The sequence below is a fragment of the Lactuca sativa genome, chromosome 1, assembly GCF_002870075.4.
Source record: "Lactuca sativa cultivar Salinas chromosome 1, Lsat_Salinas_v11, whole genome shotgun sequence".
Taxonomy (NCBI): domain Eukaryota; kingdom Viridiplantae; phylum Streptophyta; class Magnoliopsida; order Asterales; family Asteraceae; genus Lactuca; species Lactuca sativa.
The window spans coordinates 27,909,084-27,930,899 of NC_056623.2; the positions used below are offsets into that span (position 1 = coordinate 27,909,084).

General features: G+C 43.6%; 1 protein-coding gene across 1 annotated transcript; it reads left to right on the plus strand.

Moving 5' to 3' along the window:
* Positions 1-20,635: 20,635 nt before the first annotated feature.
* On the plus strand, positions 20,636-21,076 carry LOC111876298 (uncharacterized). Its single transcript, XM_023872847.1, has one exon. It carries the CDS (start codon positions 20,636-20,638, stop codon positions 21,074-21,076), a length of 441 nt encoding a protein of 146 aa, XP_023728615.1.
* The last annotated feature ends 740 nt before the right edge of the window (positions 21,077-21,816 follow it).

A 21,816-nucleotide genomic window follows, 5' to 3' on the forward strand; every position in this document is an offset into this window, starting at 1 on the left:
CGTTTCAACTACTACAACATTATCCAAAGATATCAAGTTTATTTTACACTTAAATTTTGACGCTCATTTTATTCTTAATTAATCAAATCACATAATTAAGCAATTAAGCACAAAACACATAATACTCAAATAATATACTTCTATTATTTCAAAACGGGTTACAAAGGTTAATCTAGACTATTACATCAACGAAAATGCCTAGCCTAGAAACGCGGGTGTTACACGACACTAATCCAACAAGTAATTACTAACTAGCTCAAAGTAATGTGGGGTTTCATAACAGTCAATAGAGTTAAAAGCTATTTAATTTTACCATAGACATATATCAGGTTTAGTTTTATTAATAAGCAGAAATGGAAAATTGTATTAGTTTTGACTAATTACTCAAAGTTAAAGCTAAATTTGTGCAACATGACATAACTGTAGCTTTATGATCAAATTCAAGAACTTGGGGGTAATATGTGTTCTTAGTACGAGATATATATTAAATTCAGTTGGTATATATATGCCTGCTTTACATGCTATTTTTAATATATTTGTCCTTTTAAGGTTGGTTTTAAGTTTAAATAGAACTTCAAAAATTGGTAGGCCTAACTGCAAGTCTACAAACTTCATTCGTATTCTATTTATTGTCAATACACACTATTCATACATCCATTTAAAGAAACTAAATAAATTCACATTATATTTTACACATATGACGCCTAAAACCTAATTATCATAGAATATGATTAACAAAATTTCTGAAGAAATCAGATAATCTATCAATCTGATATGTTGTGGAAGTGTGGAACAAATAGAAAACTAGAAATCCATTACCTGATTAATATGACTGCAAGAGTATATGATCGAATAATAGAGTGATTTTCACAATCGATTAATCTGAGTAATCGACTATGGCTGAATGATCGTTTTGCTGCCTTCATGTGTGGACTACGAGTTTACGAACGATCTCGATTTGAGGATTGGCTTGGAAAACATTTGCATTTGGGCCTAAAACTGAATATAGTATTAAAAAAATAGGCCCCTTAAAAAGGTGGGCCATGTGCATGTGCCCACCTTGCCCTTGTTCATAGCCGGGCCTGCGTTGATGCACCACTGATTTCAATGGCGTGCTTCACCGGAAAGTGTCCCCGGTGGCGATGCTCTGTGGAACGGCGACAAGATCAAGGAAGTGGGGAAAATGGAGTCACATGAAAGGTGGGTATGGTTTTTCAGTGATAAATGTGGTTTTCGGCAGTTGGTTTCTTTTTAATGCTATGTAACGGAGATGATATGAAAGAGACGAGAGAACTCTCGGTTTCAAACAGGTTGGGGTGGAGATGGAAGCATGGGGGTGGGGTGGATGGTGGGATTCAATGTTTTTATTTATGTTTTAAATATTTATTTTAACTAATTAAATATATAAACTAAAATGATGAGGATAATATAGTCAATTTAAGTATAACGGAACCAAAGACGCAACAAAAACATGCATCGAAGACTATCCAAGTTAAAAGAATAAATTGGAGACTAAATGTGCAAATTCTCCTAAATTAAACTATAGAAACCACCTAGGACTCGTGCGTGTAAGTTACACTAATATTAATTTATAACAAAGTGTATACAAACAAAAAAAAGGCTTCAATCGACCACATGCATAACTGTCAAAAGCTGCAATCTTATTGTTACATAACTCATAAAAGCTACCCAACTGACAAGATATAGATACGTAATCGGTAATACTGAGGAATAGCTTTATTTTATTTTATCTTGTAATGGGCTCACTAAAATAATTAATAATATATGATAAGTTGGAAATAAGCTTTTATTTAAATTTTAACTCAAAGTAACATGTTATTGTTTAAATCCTAAGTTTAGAATCAATTAAATAGTCAGCGATCATTTCGGATTTCGTGTACTTCAAGTTCGATTTAGAGGAGTCAAATGTTGCAAATGGTATTTCTTTTATCCATAATTCTGATAAAATTCAAGACCAACGAAAAAGTATAGATGTTAGAAATAGATAGTTGATTGGTATTTAACAAATTTTTTTTATGTATATAACATTTTATGTTTTAAAATAATATATTGGACAATCTTATAAAACATAAATTATTATGTATTGAGAAAACTTTTATATGCGAATCACCACGCTTCGAAATATAGATGATAGATGATAATAATAATAATTTTTGGATGTTATAAACAAGTTTATGTATGGATATTACAAACAAGTTTATCGGATATGCCATAATTGTATCATATCTTATAGATAAGAATTAAAGATCATCATATGATCCACATTAAACTAAAAGCTCATAAAAATAAACACTTAGGAAAAAAAAACCATATACAAATAATAAAAAAATCATAAGACTAAGTTATATTCCTGTGCCCATAAGAAATCTTTTTTATGTGCTATTTCTCATATAATCTTTTGCTCTTTTGAGTGCTAGGGAGTAGGGATTTCCGTGATTCGCGAGAAGATTCCATATATAATCAAATAATACATCTATTTTAAAGGAAAATACCATGTAGTTTCTCATTATATAATAGTTAAATAAGATATTTATTTATAACATAATTTATAATATATAAAAATAAAACTCTGAAATTATATTTTGGGCCAAGTGGGTAGGAATGTGAAGCAAGCGGAATAAATAATAAAACAACCCCATACCTTCTCCCATACTTTATGATTTTATATTGTATCACCAATAATTACTAAGAAAACATACATTTATTATATATAAGTTTATTTATATAAATAGAAATGGGACATTGAATATATCCAACACCCATAAAAGTTATCATCTCCTTTTCAAAACAAAAACAAGAGCATATAATCTCTTTTTTATGGTATGCGGGATGGAACCTTGACAAATTTAACAAACATGAAATCTTAAATACATGAAATAAAAGAATCTTACTTATAAAGTTTACTAGCATTGTTTTAGGGTGCACCGAGTTGTACTAGTTTGGAAGCGGGCTTAAACCGATATTGGCGGTATTGTTCGCTAAACGTCACCAAGCAAAGGCAGTACTTAAAAATCGAGAGAATAGCTCGTTGGCTAACATGTACCAATCTACATCTCTTTCCCTTCTTGACCGTTACCAACGAGGATTCTTTTAATATCTTTTCTATTCTACTATAAATATCGTACTTAACCACTTCTATTTCAATTCTTTTAATTTCTTCAATTTTATTACAAGTTTTTCCAAATCTATTTCAATTCTCTACGTTTCTATTTCAAATGGATTCTAGTAGTGACAAAAACAAAAAAAAAAAAACAAAAAAAAACAAAAAACAAAAAACAAAAACAAAAAACAAAAAACGATTTAAGCCAAAGATGCAATCGGCGCAATAAAATCGAAAGCAATTCTCAAGATTTTCCATTTCCATTCCCGAAACCTAAATCCTAAATTATCACTAATTCACACCATATCAACCTCAATATAGCTAACTACTGATGCAACATTCGTATAACCAATTTCAACTATCTCAACATCATTTCATTTTTTAATCTGTTCCCCTACTATTCATAATCGATTTCTAAAACCCAATTCTAATATTCCACTCCCAAAGTATTCTAAATTTCGTGATGCTCAAGATGAATAATTCAAAGAATCAAGCGATGGATCCCCTCCCATCCCTCAAATCCAAAACGAAGAATCAAAAGACGATTCCTAACCCATCTATGACACCTTACAAGATTATACTAAAGGTTAAAATCCATAAAATGGTCCGAAAAAAAGTAGTGTTAACAAATGCTTATATCGACATTTCGAAAGAAAAGGAGTTTAAGTGGCTGGATCTTCCTAAATCAAGCTGCTATGCACCACAAAGGTCTCCTTTCATCTTCAAACTTCACAAACAAGAAAAGAAGGCTCAAAACACAAGAGAGAGAGAGAGAGAGAGAGAGAGAGTGTGTGTGTGTGTGTGTGTGAGGATATGGTTTAAAGGGAATGTTTTATGATGAAGGAGGATGATATAATGATAATAGGCCAAATCGCGAGGCTTTTAGGGTTTGGCCCATCAGCTCAGGCGCGCCACGTATAACTTAAGACGCTCCATGCCTAACACGTGGTAAGTGTTCCATGCCTATACATGGACATGTCATGCCCAAGAACAAATTCTCCATAATTTTTGTAACATCCCAAAATAGCAAGAGTAGAGTTGAAGGGCTAAAGGTGTTATTTGGGAAAGAGTGACTCGGCGAGTCCATGGCTGGACTCGACGAGTAGAGTCGCGACTTGGTCGCGTGTTAAGTAGCCGACTCGGCGAGTCGATGAGATGGACTCGGCGAGTAGGCGCTGGGTGGAGAAAACCCTAATTCTCGGGGTTGAGCCCTATATAAGGAACATTATGTTCCTTCCCCAGCCTCTTTATCTCCCTTCTTGAGTACCAGAAACCCTAAATCGCAGAGGAGCTCCATTGTTGAGTGGATTGGAGCATTGAAGAAGTTATTGAAGGAATTTTGTGGGAATTGAAGGCTTGGGGCAAGGGGCTTTGCTTGGAATCAACTTCATTTCAGTTGGGGGCGTCCATTGGAGGTAATATCTTGTTCTTGGCCTGATTGTATGTTGTTCCTTCAATTTGGGGTTTGTGGGATCTTGCCTAAGGATGTAAATGGAAGTCTAGAGGTTAGATCTGAGGTTGCTACCTCAGATCTGGAAGGGAGGAGAATCAGAGAGCATGAAAGTCCCTGTGTTGGAGTGTTTGGTGAAGCTTGCAAGTCCCAAACCCTAGTTATAAGTGAATGAAGCCTAGATCTCTTGGGATTCACGTAAAGTTTGCCACTTTACGTGATGGATGGGTTATATAAGGCTAGATCTATGTTTTGGGTCATTTGCATGGCCTGGAATGCTTCTGAATGGATTCAGATCGGTGATACTCGGCGAGTCACATGGGTGAACTCGACGAGTTGCTTGAAGATGAGCTGGGACTCGACGAGTTGGAAGAACAACTCGGCGAGTCGGATGAAGATAGCCTGGAACTCGATGAGTTGTATGAACAACTCGGCGAGTAGGTTGATGATAGCCTTAGACTCGGCGAGTCTGTTCTTGGACTCGGCGAGTCTTGTCGAAGAGTTCCGATATTCTCTGGTCGAGTCGAGAATCGGTGAGTCAAGGGATGACTCGGTGAGTTGTGTGCGAGTGGACTCTGAGTTGTTGGACTCGGCGAGTCTCGGGGTGACTCGGCGAGTTAGGTCGCGGATGGAGTGAAGTCTGAGTATGGGAACTCGGCGAGTGGGGTCAGTCAGGAGTTGACTTTGACCTTGTCTTTGTCCAAGGGTTGACCAATGGTGTCCAGGGGCATTTTGGTAATTATTGTTTGTTGTTTTGAGTTCAGCACATTGGTGGTTGACCAGTGGTGGAGATCGTATCAGTGATCAGAGTAGCTTGGATTATCTGTTCAGTCGGCAGCTTCGAGGTGAGTTATCCTCACTATATCAACGGGGTCTAAGGCACCAAGGCCGGCCCTTATCGGATTGAGATTCGGGTAGTGTTTTTATATTACTGCTTTATTATGTTTGCATCCTGTGAGTTAGGATGGTATATGCTAGAGACCTGATTGAGATCGGTATCCAGAGAGATAGGGAGATGCTATGTTAGTGACCTGCTAGGTCGGTATCCTGGTTAGGATAGTGGCATGTTATGTGATCTGTTGATCTGCTTGTTATATGTGAATTATTAGATGATTGTATGTATATGTGCACATGGATGTTTGGACTGGAGTTAGGTTGAGGCGGGTCCTGCTGTGTGCAGTAGACCAAGATACCCAGGGCGGACCGGTTGTCCCGTAGGCCCAGCGAGCGGTCCGGATAGGCTGTAGGTCCCGGTAGGGGCGGACCAGACGTGCCGAAGGCTCAGAGAGTGGACCAGGTGGATTGAAGGCCCGGGAACGGGCGGACCAATCACACTGTAGACTCGATGTATGCGGATAGACTCAGAGGGTGGACCAGGTGGACTGTTGGCCGGTGCGGCGGACCAGTCACACAGTAGACCTGGAGAGCATGACTGTTCTATGATCGGATATGTTATGGCATGTTATGCGTGTATGGTATTTGTGGTTGGTATTTTGGGGGTATCTCACTAAGCTTTCGGGCTTACAGTTGTGGTTTCATGTTTTTCAGGTTCTTCAGGAGATCGTGGCAAGGCGAAGGCGTGATCGTACCGCTCCTCATGATTTTGTGGTGTTATGATTCTGGGAATACGATAAATGTTTTGTATTGAAAACCTTTTTGTAAAGAATTATTAGAATTGAGATGTTTTTGAAAAATTTAAAATTTGTTGTATTTTTCGGTCGTTACAAGTTGGTATCAGAGCCTTGGTTTGAGTGAATTGGAGAAACACTCGTGTGACTCCAGTCTCAAATCGAGGAGAGTTTTAGAAAGAGTAATTAAAAATGGTTTTCAAAAATGAGTAAAGGAGGACGCGGAGGTACGATCAGCCAGAGCCAGTAAGTAACCCCAAAATACCATGCATGTTATTTGTTTTTGAGCTTTGATAGCACAGCATGCTAGTGTTAGGCTAGGGATCTTCAGGATTTCATGATATGTTGCCTGATTTGTGATGCCTGTAGCCTAGGGTCTCTTATGGGAGATTCTCAGTGTTTCTCTAGTGGTGAGGGATGATTATTGTTATGCTTGTTCTCTAGGGTATTGTGGTAGTACTTCATACAAATATGGGTAGGTGTGGAAGGTAGTATGGGCCCGTACTACTGAAAGCACAGGACCCATACGCGTATCAGGGAAACCATGATCTCTAGGGTGGGTTGAGAGAGAGTTGGATCCCAGGGTGTGGGAAGAGTCTGAGATTTTATGTGGTGTTTCTTTTCGGTATGGAGATTCCGAGGCATGATGAGAGTGGATCCGGGTCAGGATCGGGAGCTCGAGAGAGGGTTCCGGGCGAATCGGTGCCGCCCGAGGTTGTTGGTCGGATGACCACGAGCGATTTGGACGCGAGGATTCATGAGATCCTGCATGAGGAGATTGCGGAGTTGTTCCGGGCTGAGTTGCCAGAGCTGTTTGGGTCGATTAAGACCGCCATGGTCGAGTATTTTGATGAGCGTTATGCGGCTCTCACTGAGACGGCTGCCGTGGCGGCTACAGCAGCTGTAGCAGCGGCAGGGGGAGGAGCTAGTCGGGGTTTTCAGTATCGGGACTTCGATAGGACGAAGCCTCCCACATTCGACGGAGTTCAGGACCCGATTGTTGCTATGAGGTGGTTGTCAGACGTGGAGGGATGTTTCTTCACGTGTTCATGCCCTGCTGATCATAGGGTGAGGTGTGCTCTGAACCTGTTGAGGCTCGGGGCGAAGGATTGGTGGAGATTGACCACGGGGTCATTTTCGGAGGCGCAGAGGGCTGCGGTTTCATGGGATCAGTTCAGAGAAATGTTCAGTACTCGTTATGTTCCACAGGTTGAGAGGGAGAGATTGGCTCAGGAGTTCCTTGAGCTGAAGCAGGACTCGGAGTCGGTGACTGAGATCACCAGGATGTTCACTGAGAGGGCGATGTTTTGCCCAGAGTTCGCTTTGGAGCAGGCCCAGATGTCCCGATATCTGAGCATGCTCAAGAGAGACATCAGACAGTTTGTGTCTGCACAGAGGTGCGAGACATTGTTGGAGTTGCAGGAGGCCGCTAGGCGGCGTGAGTTAGAGATTGAGTTGCAGATGCGTGAGTTGAGGCAGGCTCCGGTGCAGTCGCAGCCGGCGCCGAAACGGTCCAAGACCGTTGACGTTAGCGTGGGGGATTTGAGCAGCCACACTTGTGGGAAGTGTGGGAAGGGTCACACCGGGGTTTGTAGGACAGGGGGTGCATGCCGCAAGTGCGGAAGGGATGGGCACTATGCGAGGGATTGTCGACAGTCAGCGCCAGTTCGGGATTTGAGGATCTGCTGTCATTGTCATCAGGTTGAACATTTGAGGGCCAACTGTCCGCAGGTTGCTGCTGGATCGGTGCAGGCTCCGGCACCGGCCACTTTGAGGATCACAGGAGGAGGTCAGGGTGGAGCGGAGCCTCCAAGGGCCCAGGGTCGTGTTTTTCAGCTTGTTGCAGAGGAGGTCAGAGCAGTGCCAGAGATAGCTGCGGGTATGTTTCTTTCTTGATGTCTTGTTATCTTGTGATTATTGTGGTGTAATGTTCATGAGCCGGTAATTGTTTGGTTTTCCTTGTGATATTCTTCGTTTTGCGGGTTGTGGTTTGGGTTATGGATTGTGTTCCGGGTTTTCGTCTTGGTATCTGTTGTTTCCTGAGGGTTCGATATGATTATGGTTAGTGTTTTGGTGCTTTCGTTGGTTATCGTTCGTAAGGGTGGTTAGTGGAGGTGCGGCGTTGGGTTATACGTCAGGTAGCATCTTCGTTCGTGGAAGGGATAATTGGAGACCGGATTCTTCTTGAGCGGATTGATCAGTGAGGAGATGTGTTTTGCTAAGGTTGTTTATGCTTGTGGAAGCGGCCGAGTGTAAGTAGTCTCTTTGTGCAGGGTTGTTTTGGAAGGTTGTTGATGGCGACTGGCGGTTATTAGTCAGTGCTATAGTGGGGGAGAATTGGAGAATTCTCCGGGAGATCGATGAGTATTTGAGGGAGCTTAGCTGTTGGGTTTCAGCAGTGTTCTGTCAGCCTAGAGTATAGGCTGATAAGAGCGAGTGTCGGGCATGTGGGGCGGGATACAGACCTAGGGCGTGGGTTATGGAGGCCTGATGCAGGCCGGGATCGAGTATGTCGATGGAGTTAGAGTTCGGAACCCCTAGAGGGCTAGAACGGTATGCATGGGAGGAATTCCGAGGGGGATAGCATGGAATGTTGGTTGATAGTGAGCGGACCGGATAGACTGAAGGCCGGAAGGCGTACCAGTCAGACCGAAGGCTCGGAGAACGGTCCAGCCAAACTGAGGGCTCTGAGAGTGGTCCAGATTGGCTGAAGGTTCTGAGAGAGTGGTTCAGATGGACTGAAGGCCTGATGAGGCGGTCCAGTCATGCTGAAGACTCTGCAGGTATTGTTGGATCAGTGTGAGATTGCTGTATGTGTATGTTGCAGTGTGATTACATTGGAAGGTCTGGCCCCGGATAGTGACTTTGTTGTGTTGAGAGAATGCATGGGCTTGAGAGCCCCTGCAATGAGAAGCCTGGGTATGTGAATAGCGGTTACGCAAAGGGGTGGTGTCGCGTTGGGCGAGCACCGTGGCACTTGTTGGGGGTGGCAATGTGGCTAAGTGGATTCCTTGGAAAAGGAAGAGAGAAAGGTGTGTAACTCCGAAAGGGAGTGCAAGTTCACGAAAGTGAAAGCTGCAGAGCAGAGTTATGATTAGAGTATTTCGAGTATGGTTTTGAGCATCGTGTTCACGGCAGTGAAGTAGGAGCTCATCCGGTTTGGGATGTCTGCTGAGGTTGCGGAGGGAATTCCGCAGGTGTAGAGCCCTGCGGCTTGGAAAGGATGCAGGGGGGGAGAGTCCTGGACTCTCGGTATGATTCTGTTCAGGGTATTACTTATGTATTAGTGGTCCATCCTGAGGGATGTTTGAGGGTGTCATCAGTGTGTCATATTTTCCAAACCTGAGGATACTGGAGCTAGTTCAGCATGTGTATGTGTTTGTAAGAGGAGGACTCGTGGGAGTGCTCTGAGATAGAGAATGGGTTTTCCGTCGTCGGAGTGGATAGAGTGGGATTCGGATCGGGGATCCAATGGTTCATGGTTTTCTAGCCATTATGAGTCAAGTGATGATTGTGATTTGGAGCAGTGTTACATTATGGGTAATGCTCAGGGGTTAAGTGAAGTTATTAGAGGGTGAATCCGGTGCCCTATTTGATACGGTGGTCAGGACACCGTGGGGGAAGGAAAGTGTGTTCGAGTTTCGTTTGGGTATGCCTTGTGGGACCTGGTCTGGTCGAGGCCAAGTGGCGCGTTGGGGGAGTATCTTGGAGTTGAACTACTATAGGCTTCGAGGGCGAAGCCTAATATAAGTGGGGGAGAATTGTAACATCCCGAAATAGCAAAAGTAGAGTTGAAGGGCTAAAGGTGTTATTTGGGAAAGAGTGACTCGGCGAGTCCATGGCTGGACTCGGCGAGTAGAGTCGCGACTTGGTCGCGTGTTAAGTAGCCGACTCGGCGAGTCGATGAGATGGACTCGGCGAGTAGGCGCTGGGTAGAGAAAACCCTAATTCTCGGGGTTGAGCCCTATATAAGGAACATTATGTTCCTTCCCCAGCCTCTTTATCTCCCTTCTTGAGTACCAGAAACCCTAAATCGCAGAGGAGCTCCATTGTTGAGTGGATTGGAGCATTGAAGAAGTTATTGAAGGAATTTTGTGGGAATTGAAGGCTTGGGGCAAGGGGCTTTGCTTGGAATCAACTTCATTTCAGTTGGGGGCGTCCATTGGAGGTAATATCTTGTTCTTGGCCTGATTGTATGTTGTTCCTTCAATTTGGGGTTTGTGGGATCTTGCCTAAGGATGTAAATGGAAGTCTAGAGGTTAGATCTGAGGTTGCTACCTCAGATCTGGAAGGGAGGAGAATCAGAGAGCATGAAAGTCCCTGTGTTGGAGTGTTTGGTGAAGCTTGCAAGTCCCAAACCCTAGTTATAAGTGAATGAAGCCTAGATCTCTTGGGATTCACGTAAAGTTTGCCACTTTACGTGATGGATGGGTTATATAAGGCTAGATCTATGTTTTGGGTCATTTGCATGGCCTGGAATGCTCCTGAATGGATTCAGATCGGTGATACTCGGCGAGTCACATGGGTGAACTCGACGAGTTGCTTGAAGATGAGCTGGGACTCGACGAGTTGGAAGAACAACTCGGCGAGTCGGATGAAGATAGCCTGGAACTCGACGAGTTGTATGAACAACTCGGCGAGTAGGTTGATGATAGCCTTAGACTCGGCGAGTCTGTTCTTGGACTCGGCGAGTCTTGTCGAAGAGTTCCGATATTCTCTGGTCGAGTCGAGAATCGGTGAGTCAAGGGATGACTCGGTGAGTTGTGTGCGAGTGGACTCTGAGTTGTTGGACTCGGCGAGTCTCGGGGTGACTCGGCGAGTTAGGTCGCGGATGGAGTGAAGTCTGAGTATGGGAACTCGGCGAGTCATAGGGTTGACTCGGCGAGTGGGGTCAGTCAGGAGTTGACTTTGACCTTGTCTTTGTCCAAGGGTTGACCAATGGTGTCCAGGGGCATTTTGGTAATTATTGTTTGTTGTTTTGAGTTCAGCACATTGGTGGTTGACCAGTGGTGGAGATCGTATCAGTGATCGGAGTAGCTTGGATTATCTGTTCAGTCGGCAGCTTCGAGGTGAGTTATCCTCACTATATCAACGGGGTCTAAGGCACCAAGGCCGGCCCTTATCGGATTGAGATCCGGGTAGTGTTTTTATATTACTGCTTTATTATGTTTGCATCCTGTGAGTTAGGATGGTATATGCTAGAGACCTGATTGAGATCGGTATCCAGAGAGATAGGGAGATGCTATGTTAGTGACCTGCTAGGTCGGTATCCTGGTTAGGATAGTGGCATGTTATGTGATCTGTTGATCTGCTTGTTATCTGTGAATTATTAGATGATTGTATGTATATGTGCACATGGATGTTTGGACTGGAGTTGGGTTGAGGCGGGTCCTGCTGTGTGCAGTAGGCCAAGATACCCAGGGCGGACCGGTTGTCCCGTAGGCCCAGCGAGCGGTCCGGATAGGCTGTAGGTCCCGGTAAGGGCGGACCAAACGTGCCGAAGGCTCAGAGAGTGGACCAGGTGGATTGAAGGCCCGGGAACGGGCGGACAATCACACTGTAGACTCGATGTATGCGGATAGACTCAGAGGGTGGACCAGGTGGACTGTTGGCCGGTGCGGCGGACCAGTCACACAGTAGACCTGGAGAGCATGACTGTTCTATGATCGGATATGTTATGGCATGTTATGCGTGTATGGTATTTGTGGTTGGTATTTTGGGGGTATCTCACTAAGCTTTCGGGCTTACGGTTGTGGTTTCATGTTTTTTAGGTTCTTCAGGAGATCGTGGCAAGGCGAAGGCGTGATCGTACCGCTCCTCATGATTTTGTGGTGTTATGATTCTGGGAATACGATAAATGTTTTGTATTGAAAACCTTTTTATAAAGAATTATTAGAATTGAGATGTTTTTGAAAAATTTAAAATTTGTTGTATTTTTCGGTCGTTACAATTTTAAAATACTTAAATAAGCATAATACATACCAGAAAATTGGGTGTTACAAAATCGTTTGCCTCACCCATCAAAACAAATCAGAGGCGCGTGAGGGAAAAGGATACCGAAAGGAAAAATTGCATATCATGGAAGCTACTAAGAAAAAGAAAGTGGCACTCTTGGAGGAGGAGGAGATATGAGCGCTTAAGGAAAAAAATATATGCGGTTCTTTCTCCATCTGCATGGCCATTGACTGGAGGGATGTTGAATGTGGTGCTCGCTAATCAATAGTAAATTGATGTGATTTATGGTTGGGATATGTAGAATTTCATTTTAGCATTTTAGTTATCATTTTAGGAGGATGTTGGGTGTAACACTTGGTTCTGGTATAAGTTTATTTCTCCAACTGTTTATAATTCCTTTAGGACTCGACGAGTTGGAAGCTTCAACTCGGCATGTCGAGAGGGTTTTGGCAGCATAAATTAATGAACCAACTCAGCGAGTTAAGGTGTCCCAACTCGGCAAGTTGGCGGCTGAGAAGTAAACCCTAATTTTTAGGGTGTTGCACCATATTTAAAGGCCTTAAGTCCCTTGGATGTCCCCCTTATCAGCTTCCTCTGTCCAGAAACCCTAATAGCGTGTATCATCTTCTTTTGTGAGTGTGTGAGCTTGTGGAGGGCCTTGAGTGTTGATCTTTTGTGCTCTTTTGAAGAAGCTTTGAAGTTGGATGTTTAAAGCTTGGAGGGAAGACTTAGATCCAGAATCTCCCCACTTGTTGCAGTCTCTTAGAGGTATCAAGTTTATACCTTGCTTTGTTATCATCTAGATCTCTTTGTTTTGGGGTTTTATCTTGATTTTGGGCTCATGGTTGGGTTTTCCAAGAAGTTGAGTGTTCCAGGGATTGTTATGTTAGATCTAACCATTTTATGGTCTCATTTGGCTTAAAGTTTCAAGCTTTACTAAGTTCTAGGTCCCATTCATGGAATAAGTCCTTTATTAGCCCATCTTGAGCCCTAGGGTTTCTTGGTAGCATGTATGGACGTAAAGTTGGAAACTTTACGTGATTTTCCAGCCTTTGGATGCCAGATCTGTATTTTGGGTCTATGCCTTTAGAGTGTAAGGGCTTAATAGGTCAAGCCTCACTCTAATGAGTCTAGGGTTCGGGTTTGACTCATTGTGGTTGTTCCTCAGGGTAAAGTTGGAAACTTTACCCTTTTAGACATCATTTTGGAGGAGATCTGAGATTTGGAATTCCTCGATTCGATGGAAACAACCTAATGCATTAACTTGTTGGATTTCTGGCTAACTCGGTGAGTTCATTAGTGAACTCGGGGAGTTGATGAGATATTCCCGATTTTCGCAGTTAATGGAGAAACACGACGAGTTGAAGGACAGCTCGACGTGTTAGGTCAACTTGGACTGTTGACTTTAATTTTTGACCAAGTTTGACCTTTAATGGGTTTTGGGGTATTTTGAGTGTATTTAAGGAATTTCTTCTGTATAGGGGTTGAGTAGAGTTGATATTCGGAGTCGGGACCTAGTCAACTATCGTTTAGTATTCGAGGTGAGTCCTCTCACTAAACGCATGGGTCGAAGGCACTAACGCCGACCCATTAATTGATATGACATGATTAGTAATGGAGTGTGTAATGGTTGTTATTTGATATTTGTGTGAGTTTCTGTGAAGACTATGGGAGGATCCCATAGCACTTGGCAACACCATGGGAGGAGCTCATGGCTAGGTGATACAAGACCATGGGGGTAGCCCATGGTATTCCAAATGAAGACCATGGAGGGATTCCATGGAAAATTTATATATGTGTGTGTATGGCATTATGTGATTATATGTTTTGCGTGTTTTGGGAAACCCACTAAGCGTGTGCTTAAATTTTTGTTAGATGTTTCAGGTACTTCTATTTCTAAGGGTAAGGGCCCGACTTGATGGCGCGACGTGCATTCTCTAGTGTTTTGATATTTAGTTTTGATACTCTGATCTTTTAAAACACTATAGTCATGTAATAGGATTTTTTTGGAAGCAATTGTGGTTGGTATTATTAATTATAAAAGTTAAAATTTTCTGTAAAATTTGGGTTGTTACAAGTTGGTATCAGAGCCTTGATTTGAGAGATTCGGGTATACTCTTGGGTGTGTTAGAACTCAAACTGAGGAAATGGTAAAAATTTGTTTTTCAAAAAGAAAACAAAAGTTAATTTTTCTTCCTGAAAATGATTTTTGTAAGCAAAAGGGGAGAGTGTAATCCGCGCAATCGGTCGAGCTTGAGTAAGTGTTCCTAACGTTTTAGTCATGCTATAGTATATATGGAAATTGATGTTGAATGGATTTTTGCTAAGTGTATGCTTTTAAAGTTGTACATGCTTAGGATTGCATAGCCCTAGAATGAGGGAATCTGATTTATTCTTGTTCCTTGTCTAGTTGTGGTTTGGGGTATAAGCTTTATTTGACACTCTATATGATTCTCTTTGTGTATAACTTGCATGCATAGGGCAATCTGCTATGATTGATTTGAGTTCTTATTTGATGAGGATTGAGAATCCTAGAATAGTTTAGGATATGTGTTAGTGTTGTATTTTTTGGGTCAAGATTTGTGGTTAGATGATTTAGGGATATCAGGTATGGCCTTGGGGAAGGTACACATAGGTGTGGAAGGTAGTATTGCGCCCGTACTACTGAAAGAACAGGACATGTACCCGAATCAATCACAGATCTGATAGCTCTTAGGAGTCCGGTGGGGAGGAATCCCTTTTCGAATTCCTTATCATTATTATTCATGATATTTTCAGTTGAGGATGGTGATGATTATGCGAGGTTCAGGTTCAGGATCAGGTTCAGGCTCTGGTGTGGAGCCCATTAACGAGAGGTTGTGCGATCTTATCGCAACCGAGGTTACTCGTGGCATCCTTGACGCTGCCCCGATGATCTTTGGTACCTTCAAGGAGGGCATCATGGAGATCATGGAGGAGTGGCTCATGTCTTTCCAAGCCGAGATTGATGCAGTCCAGATTGGGGCCCGAGCTCCCTTGTTTAGGGAGTTTAAGGCGTGTGGAGCGCCTGAGGTCTTCGGGGTCAGGGATCCCATCACTAGTCGATGTTGGGTGGCAGACATGGAGAATTCCTAGCTTTTCCCCGATGCAGCAAAGGTAGGGTTCGCATCCTGCATGTTGAGGGATCGAGCACGATATTGGTGGGAGGAGGTTACCCGCGAGGTGGGATCAGCAGGTGTGGTTGAGATGTCTTGGGAGGATTTTGTGAGAAGGTTTGATCAGGAGTTTGCACCATCAATTGAGGTGTAGCGTTTGGTGAGAGAGCTCCAGGATTTATAGCAGACTACCGAGACAGTGGTGGAGATTACCGCCAAGTTTTGGGAGAGGGCATTATTGGTCCCGCAGTACGTTGCGAATGAGGAGATGAAGAATACGAGGTATCATTCCATGTTGAGGGATGATATTCGGGAGTTTGTGAGCTTTTCGGGGTGCAAGACCCTGAATGACATGGTGTAGAAGGCTAAGGAATGGGAAATTAAGTTAGAGCTTCGCACGAAGTGGAATCCGGAGCAGGTTCAAGCAGCTATGGGTCAGGATAAGAAGCCTAAGACCTTCGATCCTCCCAGCAGGGGCCAGCAGGGTCGTGGTCGATGTGCCAAGTGCGGTAAGCCACACAATGGAGCTTGTCGAGCCGCAGGCTCGGCATGTTATGCGTGTGGTCAGTCGGGCCACATAAGTCGGGATTACCCCAAGAAGGGCTTGATTTGTTTCCACTACAACCAGACCGGTCATAAAAGGCCGATTCTCCGAGGTTAGTTAGAGGATGAGGAGCAGTGGCGGCGCCTGCGCCCATCACGATGAGGATTACTGATGGCCGCCTGGTCAAGGCGGAAGCTCCTGCAGTGAAGAGCCGTGCATTTCAGTTGACTACTGAGGAGGCCCGAGCAGCGCCAGACGTCGTCACTGGTATGTGAACTATTTTTATCTTGTTTATCTTATTGTTATACTTGTGTTGTTATGATTTCATATAGGGACCTTTCTGGTCAATGGTTTGTCGGCTCAGATTCTTTTTGATTCGGGGGCTACCCGATCATTTGTATCTCTTGCGCTCAACAAGAAGTTTCGAGATGCTCCGGGGACTTTGGATTCCCCACTCGAGGTAGAGATTGCGGATGACCGCGCCGTGAGTGCTATGAAGGTATTTCAGAGGAGTGTTTTGAATATGTTTGGGGAGAGGTTTCCTATCGATTTGGTTCTGATTCCTTTGTGTGGTTAGAAGGTGTTAACGTTACCACAAACGGCCACGTTAAATGTAACAAAAAGTACAAACGAGACGTTATCTTGCCAGAACCTTGGCCAAGGCCCAACCTTGGCTTAAGTGATCCAACACCGGGGTGGCAGTTCGCTCCCCTTTACGAGGAACGAATATTCCCCGTGATCTTCTCATTCACTCACGACCAATCAGCACATGACAAGAAGCTTAGGTGATGCCCATAACTGACATCACCAGGCAGTTAGTTAATGTGGGCATGATTCTTCCAGTCAGAGGAGGCCACGTCTCACACTCATTGGACGAGGTCCCTACGATCCGTTAGTCACAGGTATAAAGGATCTCTTCCGCCTCAAGGAAGGGATCCATCTTCTCCCTCACGAATTTTACCCTAAAATTCTCTCTCATAAAACTAACTTGATTGTTAGAGTGACGTCCCAGGAGAACACCCAGACGCCCTTTAACGATTCTTTTGTGTTGTGTTCTCAAGAAAGATTCCAGGACAGATCCATCCTCTGGCATCCAAACCCCTGTAGAGCATGTCACAACATTTGGCGCCATCCGAATGTATCCTCAGAGTGATACAGTCTATAAACGACGCTGGTTCTCAACTAACGAGTGATCTAAACCCAACAACATCTACGACCGTAGGAAACGACATGTTTCAAACACCGACGATGGTAACCAACAACCATCACTACGAGTATAAAACACATGCCCCAACCCAGGTGCTAATGACACATATCCTGCCGATTACGGAGCCAGTTCTCCATAGCAGTTTCTGGCAACGGTCGTTGGATGGTTCACTGCCTCAGACGGTGATATTGCATCCTAATCTGTTGCAGGGGCCTCCGTATGACGATATGGAGGTACTCACTATGTTTAACTCTCACAAGAGGAACACACCTCACCAAGCGGAGGACGAGATAGAGGTACTCTCGAGAAACCTACTCACTATTGGTTTCTCGAGCAGCGATCCTAGACCATCAAATTGGGATCCATGAGACCCACTCCTCATATCTGGATTTATTCGTAACACAAAAATCCATCGAATATACATTGACAATGGTAGTTGCTCTGATATACTCTATGAGCATTGTTTTAGGCAACTACTAGATGCGTGGAAGGAGGTACTACGGCTCCCAACCGGTGGGCAATTGGTAGGATTCACCGGACATAGTTTGTGGCCATTGGGCACTTTTCGGCTGCCCTTAACGTTGGTCATTCACGATGAGAGGGACCGAATCACACGAACAGTCGAATTCTCTACGATCTGGTACACTGCAAAACACAATATTCTGCTCGGACGGTCAGCAATCTCCTTGCTACACCTCGTACCATCGATGATCCATGTCATCGTTAAATTTAGCACACGCCAGGGATCAACGATGATCCTCGCCACAAACACCAGGGCACAAAATTGCTACTAGATCATAGCCGCTCCAGAGCTTGTGGGAGCACCAAAGAAGTCTAAAGAGGGATGTTCCACCGAGCAACATAAGATAAACATGGAATATCCAGAACAAATCGTGCGAATCGGCTCTCACCTATCAGACGAGACCAGGGCACGACTGGTAGCACTCCTGAAACAATACTCCACCGTTTTCGCCTGGAAACCAACAGATATGACAAGCGTTGATCGACAGGTTATAGAACACAGGCTTAATATCATGCTTAGAAGCAATCCTGTTAAACAAAAAAGAGGGGCCAGATAGTAGAACAAAACAGGTCCATAAACGCTGAAGTGGCCGATCTGGTGAATGTTGGCATACTCAGGGGGTAATGTTCCCAACATGGATAGAAAATCCTTTCATGGCAAAGAAAGCCAATGGGTCATGGAGAATGTGCATTAATTACTCAGACCTCAACAACGCATGTCCAACGCATTGTTATCCTCTTCCAGAAATTGATTAGAAAGTACAATCTCTTGAAGGTTTTTAGCTGAAATGTTTCCTTGATGCGTACAAGGGCTACCATCAGGTACATATAAAACGAGAGGAAGAGGCAAAAACTGCCTTCCACACTGAAAAGGCACTTTCTGCTACCAGAAAATGTCGTTTGGGCTCAAAAATGCGGGTGCTACTTATCAAAGGCTCAAGGACAAAGTATTCGCCGACCAAATTGGTAGGAATATCGAAGTCTATGTCAATGACATGGTAATTAAGAGCTGTAATAAAGAAACGTTGCTCCATGTCGTGGAAGAAACTTTCCAAACGCTAGCTAAAGCGAAGATGAAGTTAAACCTAGCTAAGTGTATTTTCGGGGAAGAAGAAGTGCAATTCCTTGGGTATCAGATATCCAAGGAAGGGATTCTACCCAATCCCACCAAAATCCAGGAGTTCCTTGAGTCGAACACTCCTCACAGCCTCTACAAGAGATCAACGGTAGGTTGACGACATTGGGAAGATTCATCGCCAAATCCGCAGAAAAAACGCTTCATCTGTACCAAACACATAAAGGGTGCCTAGACAAAAAGCAGTTCAAGTGGATAGAAAAAGAAGATGCGAAATTGCAACAAATGAAAGATGCCTTACACCAACTACCGGCTCTCGCCTGCCTGCTACCAGGGGAAACACTACAGATGTATTTAGCAGCTTCCGAAGAACCTATCTCCTTTGTTTCTACAGTGGAGAGGGAAGGCAAGCAGGTCCCCATCCATTTTGTTAGTAGGGCCCTGCAAGGACCAGATGTCAATTACACGGCTTAGAAAAGCTAGTCCTCGCCCTGGTGTATGTTGTTAGACGGCTATGAAGGTATTTTCATGCCCACAAGGTGGATGTTCTGACTAGTTACCCAATAAAGCAAGTGTTGCTAAGGCCAGAAAAGTCTGGGCGCCTGGCCAAGTGGGCTAAAGAATTAGGAGAACATTATATCCATTACCACCCCCGGACTAACATCAAGTCCCAAGCCCTCGCAGACTTCCTGGTTGAAATTCCATATACCATTAAGGGAGTGCCGACGACAATCTCCTTCGACCCACTCGAGCCTAAAGCCAACAAAGAGCTTTGGAAACTATACACTGATGGCGCAACAAGTAAGGAAGGCTCAGGCACAGGCCTGATCCTCCAAAGCCTCAACGGCGAAGAGATCACTTACGCATTGCGATTCGACTTCCAAGTATCTAACAACGAGGCAGAGTACGAAGCACTCCTAGCGGGTCTGAGGTTGGCCAAAGAAGTTGGTGCAAAGCAACTAGCAGCCCTCATTGATTCACTACTCATCACAAACCAGATAAATGGAAAGTATGAGGCAAAAGGTTCAAGGATGCAGAAATACCTAGACGCATTCCGCACCCTGATCAGCACTTTCAAAAGTTTCTCAATAAAAGAAATCTCATGGGGAAAGAATGCGCGGGCAGATGCTCTTAGCAAGCTAGCCTCAACTTCTTATGATCAGTTAACGAAGAAAGAGCTAGTTGAAGTGCTCCCGAAGAGAAGTATCAATAACCAACAGGTTAATACAGTATCGAATACACCATAATGGAATAAACCATACATCGATTACTTATGCCATGGCGTGCTCCTAGATGACTCAGAGGAGGCGAGAAAAGTCAAGATCAGGGCGTCGCATATTGCAATCAGAGACAACCAACTGTACCGACGAGGTTATTTAAGCCTATGGCTAAAGTGCATCTCTAAAACAAAGGGAAGACGTTCCTAGAAGAAAGTCATTCCGGAGACGCGGCAGCATATGAAGGCGCTCAAGCACTCACATGCAAAATACTCCACCTAGGAGTATATTGGTCAAATGTTTATAACCACACCACAGCCCTAACCAAGAAGCGAAAAGAATTCTAGGCATTCACTCTTTTCCAAAATCAACCGGCCATGCCGTTGACTAGCATCACCAGCCCCTGGCCTTTCCACCAATGGTGGATTGACATAGTGGGACCCTTCCCACCAACGCCAGGGGGTGTGAAATTTTTGTTAGCAACCATAGATTATTTCACTAAATGGATAGAAGCAGAACCACTGGCCACCGTCACTGGAAAGCAAATGATAAAGTTCATGACCAAGAATATCTTGGCTTGCTTTGGCATCCCTAGAATCCTCATAAGTGATAACGACACACAATTTGAAGGAAGTCCCTTCAAAGAGTGGTGCGAAGACAAGAGAATCCACCGCCGATTCATGTCGGTGGCACACCCTCAAGCCAACGGATAAACTAAGATATCAAACAAAACCACAATCAATGGTTTGAAGAAAAGGTTACTTAGATCAAATTTCGCCTGGATGGATGAGCTCCCGGCAGTACTGTGGTCATATCGTACCACAACAAGGTCAAGCACAGGAGAAATGCCATTTAGCCTAACTTATGGGATGGATGCAGTCCTCCCATTGGAAATAGTGGCCGGCTCCCTGCGAACAGAGAGTTTCGAGGAAACGGCTAATGAAGAAGGGCGACACCAAGACGTGGACATGCTCAATGAAAAACGTGAGGCGGCACAGATGCGCCAAGCATTGTACAAATCACGAACTAAGAACTATTACAACCGCCAAGTCCGGGTTAAGAACTTCAAGGTTGGGAAATGGATGCTAAGAAAGAACGAGTCCAGTAATGCTGAACCACTAGGAAAACTCAGTGTCAATTGGGAAGGACCATACAAAATTGTGGAATCCCATAAGAATGGTGCTTATGTCCTAGAAGCTCTAGACGGGCGTGCCATTCCATGAACTTTGAATGCGCAGAGCCTACGTCATTTTTATTCTTAAAGCGAGCGTTAAAGATAGATTTAATGCTAGTAAAGGCATTTTGTATTAGTTTTGACATATAAATGTAACCAGCAAAAACTATTTTACCACCTTCAGTCTTATAACGCTCCAACATTAAAACTAGAAAAAAGAGAGAAAGCAATTCAGATGCTTCTTATGTTAACACTTGAAAAGTAAAACAAAGAGGCTGTGTACATTTACCGTGTGACAACAAGGACTGATTATCCAACATCACACGAGCGAAATCGTTATAAGGAGGCAGTCAGGGAGTTTGTACAAAAAAGGCTCATAACCTTTCTCCCAAACCATATTCATTAATTACATTATAGCAAACATACGAAAGAACATGTGACCTAAGTGTAGAAGAGTCATAACCTTCCACTAATGAGAAAAACGAAACCGGGTGAGCCTCAAGATGATGATTTTGGCTACACCTAGGGCCTTTAATCAGCAAATTAGAACAAATTTCTCAAAGACCAGCATTAGAAAAGCATAAAGAGTTCACCAGTAAAAGAACTCAAACCAGGGGTATAAGCAAACCCTACATAAATACCATGTGATGGCCAACATAAACCATACATGAAGCAACCAAACAAACAAACATGTGCGGTAACAAGAAACATTCATACCCACAAGTTAAAAGTAAATATTGTCAAAGGTGTCAGACTCCTAGACTTTCAGATTGCTACTGGGGGCAGCAA

Coding starts and splice junctions, on each gene's coding strand:
- LOC111876298 (XM_023872847.1), top strand. CDS start 20,636: ATGGATGAGCTCCCGGCAGTACTGTGGTCATATCGTACCACAACAAGG.